The sequence below is a fragment of the Lacerta agilis genome, chromosome 1 (genome assembly GCF_009819535.1).
Source record: "Lacerta agilis isolate rLacAgi1 chromosome 1, rLacAgi1.pri, whole genome shotgun sequence".
NCBI classification, from domain to species: Eukaryota; Metazoa; Chordata; class Lepidosauria; order Squamata; family Lacertidae; genus Lacerta; species Lacerta agilis.
Window position 1 is genome coordinate 43082886 of NC_046312.1, and position 14127 is coordinate 43097012.

Sequence of the window (14127 nt, forward strand, 5' to 3'; positions counted from 1 at the left end):
ATACAGAGAAGGCTGGGATCCTGTCCTGTTTAAGCAGGAGCCAGGGAAAGTGAGCACCTGTGGGGTTTTAATACTTCCTTAACTGATAGGCTTTCTGCCTTCTGGGTTCTAAAGTTTGCATTTATGTGAGCAGTTCAGGAATGGAATAAGCTGCCTGGGGAGAGTAAAGAACCACCATTCTTGTACACTTCTTAAGGAATGGTTGACTTGAGTATAAGCCGAGGGCAGCTTTTAAAGCACAAAAAGTGTGCTGAAAAACTAGGCTTATACTCAAGTATATACGGTAGGTATTTTGCCTATTAGTCCACCACAGAGCAACCACTTGACTCCTAAGCAAATGACAATGATAGGATTTCCATTGGGGTAAGCATGATTACCCCAATGGAACACTTCGCAGTGTTCTCGAAGCGACTGGCATGAGTTTGGCCAAACTGCGGGAGGCAGTGGAGGATAGGGGTGCCTGGCATGCTCTGGTCCATGGGGTCACGAAGAGTCGAACACGACTGAATGACTGAACAACAACAAGCATGATTATGAAAGCAATGTTGTACCTGCCTAAAAAAATAAAACACCATAAAGCAAATTTCTTAACATATTGTTGGTTTTGTTTTTACAGTTTTTTCTTGAAGAGGGATCCCTCTCAAGTACCTACCTCAGCACACAGCCATGGATGCTGTGAAGTTAACCAAGGAAGGAAATCACTGTCTGTAGAGTATGTTCCAAGAGCAATTAAAGAACTTTCCAAAAGAGATAACATTCATGACGACAGAGATTATGCCTTCCCAACCAACAGACAGCAGATCAGAATTCAAAAGTCGTTATATTTGGGAAGTAAAGGAAGAGTGAACAATGACAGTAGTAATACAGAAGTAATTTCTCTTATCTGCAAAGATAACGAAACAATGGAGAAATCAGATAGCAAACCAAGGCAAACTAGATCTAAAGCCCAGATTTCTAAGACCAATTCTCCTGACCACTTCAAGAAAAAAAGTGAATCTGAAACAGGAAGACAGGTGGGAAAACTAAAAGCACTGGCAGATTCAAATCAGCATAAAGGGAAGCACTTAGGAAAGAGTGACAGTCAGGAAGCTAGCAGAAAGACTAGAACTGATACAAGAAAAAAGCACAAAACTTCACTTCCAGGAAATTCCTCTAAGGAACATACAAAATCAGCAATATATGGTGAACCACCAGAAAAGCATCTAAGCCAATCAGCAAATAATGTGAAAAGACATTCAAAGGACAAACATTCAGAGGAAGAGCTTGAACTCCTGAGGTTAGCAACTTCAGCAAGAAGCCTTAACAATATAAATGCCCCCACACCACTCTGTCATGAGGAAAAAAGATGGCACAGTGCTGAGGTGTTGAGCGATGGAATCTCAAAAGCAGTTCCCAAGCCACTGAGAAGCTGGCAAGAAGATGATGACATTGAGTTTTCTGATACAGATAGTGCCTATTCTGTAGATTCTCTTTCATCTGCTAGTGCAAATATCCTGACAAGTCAACTGAGTCATACGGAGTCATCTGGAATCAAGCACACAGTTGAGCTGGAAGGTTCTGAAAGTGATGACAGCCAGATGTCCCAAGATTCTCTTTCAGAAAAAGTAAAGAAAACTGAAAGTCAAGATACAATTAATTTTCTTGAGGTCCATCAGGAACCTGTTAATAACCGTCAGTCTGCCTCACTGTTAGCAAACACATCTTTATCAAACAAGAATTGGACTATGAATGAAAGAAGCTTTTCTCTTGATAGTCTAGGGGATGTTGATGAAGTTTCAGAAGATATAGCAGAGGAATCCAAATTAGAGTCATTTGATGAAGTTCCCGCAGAGGCTTTTTGGAATTTGCAAAATCCAAGGTCAAGATCCATAAAGAGCAACAAACAGCAAAACCATGAGATCTGTAAGGAAAGTGTAAAAAGACCCAATGACTTGAATCTGAATACTGGTTCTTTTTATCTGGATGCACAGTCTAGTTCTAGTAGCATTTATGATCAATCAGTAAAAGAAATGGAAATTTGTGTTTCTGGACCAGAGAGTTCATTTGATCAAACATCAAATGCTGCAGGTGAAAACCTTCCTGTTTTCCCAGATGCTTGGTTGTCTTGTGACTCAAAAAATGGAAAGACCAGCCCCATCATAACAATTCCTTCTTCCCAAGATCACTCAGAGTTCCGGGTTGCTCAGCTTCACCCTATTAACAAGTCAAACTGCTGGATGAAGAAAGATGACCTAAGGCAGTCAGCTGCAGAATTATCATTTGTCTCCTGTTATAAAAAACCGTATTGGGTTTCTCATGAGCCAGACACGATAGAAACATTTTCACCATCAGTACCTTTTCCAGAAACAAGGAAACACCTTGAAATTGAAGCTCCAGGAGCCATGCCACCGTTTTCTCTGTCAACCAAAAACGTTCAGTTTGGTCATGGTTCTACATTTATTACAAAATATGGTTATTCTGAAGTTGCTTCTCCACCTGAGTCTAATTGCCAGCAGCCTGATGAATTATCTGAGGGTGGATCTGCTACTATACAGAAAGAAGACATTTATGTGAATACTAATTTCAAAGAATGCCTCTTTAGAACAATTGAAAAAGAAGACTTTGATTGTGACTCTAACAGCAACATAAGAGACTCGGAGGTAGTTGACTTAAACCCCATAGATAAATCCACCTGCACGGTACCCAGTGGATCTCCTGACTTGATTGCATTGGGTAAAGCACAGAAAAAGTATCAAGGTCATGAACATTTGTTTTCAAAAGAGGGAGTAAATTTATTTAGTGATGAAAGTTTCTATCTCTGTGATGCATTAAGCAAGAGTACCAACAATGATGGGAAAGAAGAATATTCTAGTGACAAGATATACTTACATGGTGGAAGTAATTTTGATCTGGTGCCAAAAACAAGATACCAACAAGTGGCTGCAGAAGAAATTGGTATAGAGAATAAATTGTGTCAAAGTGAGAAAACAGATTTTTGCCACAGTGATCAGTTTGCTCTACCAATACAAATTTCTGAGACCGAGAGATTCAGTATGCAAGAAAAGAGAGATGCTGTGACAGAATCTGCTTTAGAGGTACCTTCATTTAGAGAAGTAGAAGAAGAATTTCAAGAGAAAGACTTGTGTTCAGAAAGTAACTGTGAAATTCAGACTAAATTATTAACAAGTGATTCTCATTCAGGTTCAGAACTTGACTGTTCTGGAAGTAGTGTTAGCCAAAATGTTTTGTTAACTTCTGATGCTGAAAATATGATGGAACAGACCAGTGAAGGGGAAAAGACCATGCTCTCTTTTTCTGACCAGGGAACATCTTCATCTACTTCTATGGATTTGGTGACTGACAAATCAATGTGTTCAACTATGGACAAAAATGGGGGGGAAACTAAACTTTCAGTTGATAGTGATAAATCCACTTTCCAATCCAATTCAAATGTGCATTATCAAGACATAGCTGGAATGGGAAAATATGCTGGGAAATGTCATGGTTCCATGACACTTAAGGATGTTCATCTCACCAAATCTAGTTCTGTGGAAAATAATGTGAATGATCCTAACTCTGTTGGCACCACTGATCAGAAACTCACAGTGCAACAGGAAGTTGAAGATACTTCCTTGTTTGGCTCCAGTGTTCAGTGTGGCAAAACCAAAGCTTGGCATATACCTGCATCAAGAGTGGGGAAGGAAGCTGCAGTTTTTCATGTGGACTTTAGCAAAAATGATGGCTCAGGAGTGAATTCGAATCAAGCCAGAAATAACACTGAAAAGGACTGTGTGCGAATGCTGGGAAATGATGGAATTGAATCAGTCACAGCCTTCCAAGAACAGAATCAGTATGTGGATAAAGAATCAGAACATCCAAAAAATGGTGTTGATACTGGAGCTTTAACTACTTCTGAAGATAATAAATGTGAACTTAATAGTAAGACGATAAACTCTGAAGAACTTATTAAATTAATGAATAGTGTCAACAAGTTGGAATGTGACATATTGGAAATTAAATATAGTCAGAGGTTGCACAGTTACCATAGCGGTGAATTTCAAAGTGAAACTGTAGAGAGTAGGATGAACTCAGAAAATGTTAGCTTGGTTCAGAGTACCAGCGAGGAACATTATAAGAAGCTGGCTACAACAGTGACGCATGATGAAACAAATAACCAGCTGATTGATGAAAACAAAGGAGAACCATGTCCAGAAAAACCAGCAATGGAACCCGATAGCATTATTCATTCAAACAGTGTTAATGAAAATAAAATCCATGAAACTGTAAAACAGAGTGATTGTCCTGCAGACATAGAAGCAAACTCTAAGAGCACTGTGCCGGCTGGGTGTTGTAGCCCAACCATTTTTACTCAAAATATTACAGACTTACTTGACGAATGTGAAAGAACAGTTCAGGTTGACAGAATTTTAGAAAATGTCCTGAGTTTTGAGCCCTCGGCAACTGCAATAACCATTGAGTGTAGGCAAGAAAATGCTTTAACCTATAGTGAAGATGATAAATATATATATACTGACAATGAGACATCTGTAATAGAAAGTTTGTTAATGTACCCCACGACTGTTATTCAAGAAAATGAAGTTAATGGGGATGTGATTTGTTCTGAAACGGTGAGCAAAGAACATTGTGATGCAACAGAAAATGTGAATTCCAGGTTAACTACGCTACACACTGATGACAATGTTGTACTGCAGCAAGAAAATCCAGTACATGGTTTTATTAATTGTGACAACACCAATAATGGAACAAATTCTGAAATACCAGAAATATACTTCAATTCTTCCAATCTGGAAGAAGAACAGGATGTGCACCAGATAACAGAAGTGTGTCTTGATATTATTAAAACACAACAGCATGAAAAGCCATCATGGCTTTGGACTTACACAGGTATAATTAATGAGACACCAGAAGACAATAGTAATGGTTGTGCATGTGACAACAGAGCTGTAATTGGACAGTGTGGGATTAATGAAGAATTTAAACAAACTGGCAGTGGTGAAAATATTAATGGATCTAGAAGTCTTTCTACAAATTCTCATGGAAATATTTCAGAACACAGTGATACAAATTTTGGTGGAAACATATGTGATGATAAATGTATGCCAGTTAACAGCATACCTAAAGAAAAAGAAACCGTACATCCAGCAAGGCCCCTACCATTGGCAACAGCTCAGAAACTGGAGCAAAGTACTAATATACAAAATGTGTATATTTTAAAAACACAAAAGGTTGGGGAAAATTTGGAAGAAAATAGAGAAAGCCTAGAAGTGGATGTTTCACAAAATCAAGCTGAATTTCTATTGGAGAACAAAAGTAGTTACTGGTTTTCAAACAATGACACCGTGTTAAGTGATTTATCAGAAGAAAATAAAAGGCTGCCTCTCATTTTTTCAAGGAATGAAATTTTTGATGATTCAATGTCCATTAACCAAACAGGTCCGCTAGAACACAGAAATCACAACTATGGGTTAAGTTCTGCGACTGCTGAAAACCTTTGTAATCAATCTGCATATAGTTCTTTGTTTCCTGGAATAAGTACAGATGAAGAAAATATGAAGGGTGTCCATACTATAATAAGCAGTCCTGAAATGCTATTAAGTAATAGTATCAACAATGAAGTAGTTCTCCAGTACTATGAAACACAAATGGATAGTGACTTGCAAGCTAGAATGTCTGACATTGTCATGAACAATAAATGTATTACATTTCCTCCTGATCAGTTAGAACAGAATGGACAGGGGAAGGGAGACTTCATATCCAATAAAATGTCTAATTACACTGCACCTGAGCAGAATCCTAGTATGGATGACACATTTTCAAAACCATATATTGCAGAATGCCATGCATCACTAGTATCGGCTTCTACTGATGACCCACAAAACAAAGCTAGTCCTCTCAAGACATTGTATTCTTCTGAAAGTACAAGTGATGAGATGGACAGGTTTCAAGGAGAATACAGCACAAAAGAAGAAGAAAAGTGTTTAAATTCATTAAACACATCGCAAAAAGAAGCTGCCACATTAGACTCATTAACCTCAGATAAAACAACTACTTATCCCTCTTCAGGTTTCAGAGAAGATGTAGAAGAAGCAACACCATTGCTACCAGAGCTTTCTTCTCATGAGTGTTTTAACAGTATTGTCAGTCAGAAAGATTTAACTTCATTAGTCCCATATGAACAGACAAATAAATCCCTAGGCACTGATTGCATCAAGACAGAATACAGAATGAATAGTATTGGAGAAATGGAGTGCCAACCAGAAACTAAGATTCGTGTGTTCAGAACTTCTAATGATCTCTGTATGGGGTGCTTAAATGACACTATAGCAGTATCTGAGGATGGAGCAAAACTTTCAGGGTGTTCTGACCAAGCCCTATGGGCAAATGCTCATTTTGGTGAAGACAAAGCTGCAGGATGCAGGATGAGTTCTTATTTGTCTGAATACTCTGCTAGTCACTTGAACAGCTCAACAGTGCTTCCCACGCATTTGTTAGAATGCCCTATGGGCAACTACAAAGCTGATGCTTTGTATTTTGGGGGAAGCAAATATTTGGACTCAGACATTTTTAATGTCCCTGCCTCAACTGTGGGTGATTACTCTGTACACCAGCAAGACAGCAAAATCACTAATCCTAGTTATAGTACCAAAAATGCTCAGCGAGTGGCGGAAATGTATCAGAAGGAAAACCAAGGTCAAGATTATTTCCCTGAATGTCTACATAAACAAGAAAATACTAAGTCTTTACAGCCTGGGGATTATGTGGATAGGACAGAAATAAAATTGCAAGCGGAAAGCTTGCTTACTTATCAAAGTTTAGAACAAATAGATCTAAGTGACAAAGCATTGCCACCTGCTTTGTGTTCAGTTGAAGATACCCCCAGTAGTACTTTGCTTAAAAATGTTGACATTCTAGAGTCCCCAAGATCACCGGAAGGCTTTACATCTTCTCTCTGTCCACCATATACTGACTCACTGCAGAATACTTTTTTGTCAAGAGTACAAGAAAGTCAAGCATTTTGTCATCAGGGTTTTCCAAATGTTGCTTGCTATTCTCCAGATACCTCTTCTAGCCTCAATACCAGTTATAGTGATGCCGAGAGACATGGTCCTCTGAATGCTGCTGCATCAGACTGTCCTGCACTTTCCAGCAGTCTGATGCAGGAAAGCCAGTGTGACAATTCTGTGATAGTAGACCCACAACCATGTGCTTCTGAAACTACTTCATTTTCTCTTATGAAAGAAAGTGGTTGTCTCCCACTTTCTGATACTAACTCTAGCTCTCAAATAAACTCAGCTTTAGATAGCAGCGAAATACACAAATTTAAAACTGAAAAATTCCATTGTGAAAGAGATGTTTGTGAAGAACCAAAGGATACAGCTTCAGTGCAGAAAGGCTATTTAGAAAACATTGGCAAAACTTTACATCACACATTGCATTCAAGTCTTGATTTGCAAGAAGACCAGAGCATACCACAGTTAAGTAGCAGGGTTGATTTAGACAACTTCCCTAATACAAATGCAGATAATCATATAATTGCACATAAGGTGATGAAGAGTAAGAGAGAATCTTTAATGTCGGAACAGCTAAATATTTCAATAGTAAATGACAGCATGTCCTCAAAGTATTTACCAGGAAGCAGCTGTTTGACTTTGCAGGAAGAACCTGCACCAGAGATAATTAAAAGTGAAAATGCAGTTTTTACTTCACAGAATTTAAACAGAAGCAAAGAAGATGGACAACGGCCATGTTTGCAGAGTCATAGCTTATCAGCACCATCTATTACTGTTATATCTAATTTTGAGTGTGCTTCAGAAACTTCTAAAGTCGACCTTTCTGTACATTCTACCTCTAAGTCATTACAAGATTTAAATATGAGTGTTGAACCACCATCTCCAACTGAGGATGACCTGCACACAGCTGAAAGCTTATCCAAATTAAAGACAGACAGTGTGCCAGTTAAATATAAACCTAGATTTCAAAAGAAATCCATTCAAGCCCAGAGGTCTAATTTCTGTGATAAAAGAAACTGTAGAGAGAGCACTCAGGAAAGCCACCCTTCAGATCATTCCTCTGCTCACTATCCAGTAGCTGTTGCCCACACAACTGGCAATCCCGTGGATACAGAAACAGAGAAGTACTCAAATAATGTTTCTTCGGCACACCGACACGGTTTGAGTACACATGAAGATCTAAGACATCAAATGGAGACAACAGACAATAAAGATGCAATGCACTTCATTTCAAGCGATATCAACCCATATATTCATCCATGGCAGCAAGATGAATGCTGCAAGATTGGTTGGAAACAATATGTTTTTGGAAGTGCGAGTGATGTCTCTAGTAACCAACCTCCATTGAGTTTGGATAATCAAGTAGTTATGAGGTGCTCCAGTGTGGATAATGGTTTGAATTCTCAAATCTCCCCTTTCCGTTCTCATCTCAGTTCATATGCTAATGCAAGAATGTTATCCAGCACCATAAGTAGCACAGAAGATCTCCAGGGATGGGATGTTGTGAGAGAAGGCTTTGACTCTACCCATTCAGATGAGAGTGGCAAGCCTTGTACCAACGTTTCTCATGATGAACTTGAGGCTACACCAGAAAACTGCATTTCCAGGTGTGAAAATGGTTCTCAGCTGTCTGGAAATGCTTCCATGCAAGTTGACGAAATTGTTCTTCTCTACCCTTCTGAGTCGGAGAAATCCTCCAGTAAACCACAAGAACTACTCACTTGTGAACGGGAAACACAGACAGAGGCACCAACAAGGCATAGAAGGCAGAAGAGACACCGGAGAAGCAACACAGATATATCTGCAAGAAATCCTGAGCAGAGCAAGGATACATTCCAACAGCCTTCTTCTTGGTCAAGCATGCAGAATCTTTCCCTGCACCTTTCACAGCTGCTTCACAACACTTCTGAGCTGCTAGGAAATTTGTCCTTACAGAATGTTAAAGATAGCGAACCAAGTGACCATAAAGCAATTGAAGAAAGCTCAAGAACCACTGTGACTGACAGCTGCACCCAAACAACAGAAGACATAGGCATTCAGACAGATATTTTAGGACACCCTCAGAACAAAGACAAGGAAAGGACAATCAGCACGAATGTGGAAAGTGAGACAATGAAGTCTCAGGAGGTAAATGTTATTGTGAAGTTAGTACATACAGATACTGTAGCTCTGACTAAGGAGAGAATGTCAGAAGGCATGGGACACAAATTGCAGGGCATGCTTGACAAGGGAAGCCATGATGATATTCCAGAAGATTCTTTTATGCCTCAGCCTTCCTTAAGTAGAAATTCCAGTTCTTCATCAAAGGTGCCAATAGTACCATTACATGCCCCAGCAGTACTTTTCCCTGTTGCATCTTCACTTGGTTCTAGACCTGAGTCTTCAGATGTTGTGGTTAGTAACCCTGCCTCTAGCATTTCTCTGTCTCCAGCATGCTACTCTCAGGACAGGAAGCCTGTTGGTAAAACTGACATTCCAAGAATAAGGAATAATGGCTTGCTAGTTGACCGAGCCTCTTCCCCAATTTTGACTCTTAGTGCCACTCCAGTCAGCCAGCAACTTACATCAGGCAAGTCTGCTTGTTCTTTCAAAGGATCTGTTGGACAACAGAAACGTACTGCAAGCTCAGAAACAAGTTTTAGGGGAAATGGTTCAGATCCACAATATGACTTTGGATCTTGGGAACCATGTGTAGACTCTTCTTCACAAACTGAGGTGGACAGTGAGTCTACCACGTCTAGAGAGAGCAAGGAAATGTACAAAATGCCTGAAAATGGCTTTGATAACAATGCAGCTAGAGAATTTTCAGGTGCTTCAAAACAAAAACACAGGTTTACTATTGACACGCATACTGCAGTTCACACCAAAAGACTTTATCATTCAAGCAGCACTTTAGAACTTTCTAGCCATGGGGAATACTTAGTTGATGATCACAGAGAGGCTGTTCCAGTGGAACGTTCATTTCGACAGATACGAGCCACAAGGAGGGCGAGAAACTTCTCTGGAGGAATCAAATATGAAAGTCCCATTAGAAATTCAGAATTCTCACCCACTAAAAAGTCATTTCAGAGATCGTTAAATGAGACACTAGAATGTGTGCCTGATTCTTTTTCTCCGCAACACCAACAGACATGGAGAAACCAAAAGCACTGCCCTTTTCCAATGTCTGAAAGGAGCGGTGTGCAAGATGATGAAGATGACGATACAGGATCTGATACTGAAAGTGAGTGTAATACTGAAATTCTACTAAGTGAGAATACCTCCTTTGTAAAGACCCACAGACTTCGAAGCTACAGTCTTCGTGACCTGCCTCTGCACAATAAATTCAGCAACTGGTGTGGTGTGCAGGGAGGTTCTCGTTCTTCTTTAACTAGCCTGACTAGAAGTGCTGGTGATATCCACAGCCAGGCAGAAAGGAAGACCGTTAACACAAGAGCATCTGAAGCAGAAGAGAGAGCCCAGCTTAGTGAAAGGAGAGCCAGGGAGATTGAGGGGCTCCGAAGAGAGCGTGCCCAGATTATGTCTGGCATACACTTAGAGATGAACCAGCACCCTCTTACCGTGGAACTTACTGAAGCAAAGCTGAATTATGGCATTGGAGAAACAGATGCTCAACTGAGGATTCTTCAGAGTGGAGTAGTCGAGGACTTGACATCAGTACCCATAAAACAGCGGCTCTATGAAAGGTGAATTACTTTACATTTAAAACAATGGAAAATTGGCTAGTGCTTTTCAAGCTCGAATATTTCTTCTTAATAAACTACAGGATCTGTTGGATGTATTTCTTTAGAACGGGGGGGGGGGGGTTTATTAGTTTGTTCTTATTTTTGTTTTGTATTTTACTATGTATTTTGTGTCTCTTATAATGTAATTCCATGTTGTGAACCACCCTGAGATCTACGGCTATAGGGCAGTGTACAAATTTAATAAACAGCAACAGAACCAGGTGTTCTGAAGACACAAAGCACCTGCTGACAACAGCCTCCATGTGTCACATTCTCCCTTTCTGTAATGATACAGCTTCAGTTACCCAGAGTCTTAACTTCATGATGCAGCATATTCTCTCCCCGCCCCTGGCAGCTGTCATTGAGGTAAGGTTGGGAGAAGAGAAACTTAGACATGGTTTGACTAACCAGGGCCACATGAATTGGTCCTCGACAGTCCCTTTTGCTTTCTGGCTGCACTGAGCCAAACTAAGGTTTGGCTTAGTGCACCATTCAAACCTGGGATTGTGATTAAGTTCTCTCCTCACTAATCATGAGCTTCAGCCAAGGTCTGCTCCGGCACCATCATCCTGGAAAATTTATATTAGCTGTTACAGAGAGGAAAGTTGGGAACTTCACTTAGAGCTACTGTTTTCAGCAACAGCCCTGTATCTCATGTAATCCAAATTCTTCTCTGACACAGTTAAGGCAGCGGTAGGTAGTGTTAAGGCAGGCATGGTTGAACTTGGCCCTCCAGCTGTTTTGGTACTACAATTCCCATAATCTCTGACCACTGGTCCTGTTAGCTAGAGATGATGGGAGTTGTAGTCCCAAAACATCTGGTGGGCCAAGTTTGGCCATGCCTGTGTTAAGGATTCCTTTTTTATATAATATATTTATTCATTTTATAAAAGAAATACATACAAAACAAATACCAGACAAAAAAGCCTGTGTTAAGGATTCCAATTTGCTGACAAAGCTGCCATACACAATACACTGGGGTAGCAATGAAAATACAGTGATAAAACTCTTTAGCAGATAAAGCTGCAGTCTAGTACTCACTAGCCTGGGAGTAAACCCCATAAATTCCATTGGCACTTACTTCTGAGTAATTATTCTTAGGATCAGCCTTTAAGTCTGAAAGCAAGATTTTATCACTAGTACCTAAAAATTCTTCTTCCATTGAGATTGAAAACTCAGATGGCCCTAAACCTTTCTTCCCCTGCCCCCCACCCCCACTATAGGCACAGGAAGTCCATTGAAATACTGAGAAAGCAGCGGGAGGAGAAGCTTCAATGTTTCAGAAGGAGCCGTAGCCTCAGCCCACAAAAGCATCTCAGCCTTTTGCAGACAGTGGAAACAAACCAGAGGGATTTAGATCTCCCTAGCCGCCGCCGTGAATACCTACAACAACTGAGACGGGATGTTGTGGAAAATACGAGGTAGAAATGGCCAAGAGCATTTACTGGTGTCAAAACACTCATATTGCATGACAGCACTGATGATACATTTGATGAAACTAGAAGATAGCTCATGTTCATGTTCCAGGCAGCTGAAGGCCTTATTTTATTTTATTTTTAAATTTTATTTATTTTGTTTGAACAAGTAGTACAGAAGGAAAACCAGCAACAGCAAAAAAGAAAGAAAATTAGATTGAAGACAATCCAAAAATATTGAAAGCAAATATTACATACTTATCATATAATACTCCCCCCCACCCGCAGCTTCCCTCTGCCACAATTCGACTTCTTTGAATCTCTATTTCCACCTTTATCTTTTCATTCTCCAAATGTATCATTCTTTGTATTTCTTTTCTCTTCTCTTTTCCAAATCATAGATATACAGTACTTTACATTTTTATTCTAGGCATATCAGCATATCTTTCTTAGAGCAATATTTTAACATATAATCTTTGAAACATTTCCATTCCTTTTTAAATTATTGATTTGACTGATATCTTATGATTGAGGTTAACTTTGCCAGTTCTAAATATTCATTTAATTTGCAAATCCAATACTCTTTTGAGGGCAAGATTTGAGGTTTCCATTTAGAAGCAATCAGTACCCTGGCTGCCATAGTTGCATATATAATTTTTTCCCTACTTGAGGTATATCTTTCCCTAACAAGCCTAGGAGATATGCCTCTGGTTTTTTAACAATTGGGATTTTCAACATTTTCTTTAATTCCTCATGTATTATTCTCCAAAATTTCTTAAGCTCCTCACAACCGCACCACATGTGTATTGTTGTTCCTGCTTCTTTGCCACATTTCCAACAGAGGTTGGATTTCAATTTATAGATTTTGGCCGGCTTAACTGGTGTTAAATACCACCTGTGGAACATTTTAACAAAATTTGATTTAATCGTATAATCGTATTTTATATCCTCTTGCCAGAATTTCTCCCACTACTCTAAGTATATTGTATGTCCGACATCTTTAGCCCATTTGATCATAGTTTCTTTCACTTCTTCATCCATCAATTCCCAATCAAGTAAAAGATTATGTTTTAGACAATATTTTCTTATTATTTTGTAATATTGTGGTGCTCAATTTAGAATCTTCTTTTGCAAAACATTTTTTAGATCTGAATTAAATACACTTATTAGTTGCAGGTATTGCCATCTATCTGACACATATTGCCGTATCTCCTCATAGGATTTTTTTCTTAGTTTTACTTTATCTTCCTCCAGTAGTTGTCTATATGATGCCCAGTTTGTTCTCATAAGTTTTTTCATGGCATGCGCCTCCAGCGGCGAAAGCCACCAGGCAGTCTGTGGTTCCAGTTGCAATTTATATTTGTTCCAGACTTTATATAATGCACTTCTGAGTAAATGATTTGTAAAATATTTATGGACTTTTGGTAAATGAGATAGGCATGCCATCTGTATCTGTTGTTAAAACTTTCAATATCTAAGATGTTAGTTTTCTCCAGTATAATCCAATCTTTTACCCATATTAAACATTCTGCCTTGTAGTATAATTTTAAATTTGGCAGTGCTAACCCTACCCTCTCTATTTTATCTGTCAAAAGTTTATATTTTATCTGAGGTTTCTTGCCTTGCCAAATGAATCTCATTATATCTTTCCTCCATTCTCCGAAGCATTTTTCCTTATTTATTACATGTATTGGTTTTGTTTGGAACAAATATAGCATTTTTGGTAGAACATTCATCTTAATTATGGAGATTCTTCCCCATAGTGACAGTCTTAATTTGCTCCAGGTTTCAAAATCTTTCCTAATTTCTTTCCACATTTTCTCATAATTATTTTCGAAAATACTAATAAGTATTTTGCCTTTTTGACAACTTGCAAACCCATCTTCTCCTGGAGTTCTTTTTGTTCTTGTTCCTGCATATTTTTAACCATAAGTTTTGTCTTTACCTTATTCATCTTAAAACTGGACACCTCACCAA

At 39.0% G+C, this 14127-nt stretch overlaps 1 protein-coding gene across 1 annotated transcript in view; it reads left to right on the forward strand.

Annotated features, from left to right (window-relative positions):
• The window catches only part of STARD9 (StAR related lipid transfer domain containing 9), an 88829-nt gene that overhangs the window by 63678 nt on the left and 11024 nt on the right, over window positions 1-14127 (forward strand). Inside the window, exons 23-24 of the mRNA XM_033145996.1 lie at window positions 617-10696; window positions 11959-12156. Of these exons, the coding sequence (XP_033001887.1) occupies window positions 617-10696; window positions 11959-12156 (10278 nt within the window). The remainder of the gene's footprint in view (window positions 1-616; window positions 10697-11958; window positions 12157-14127) is intronic.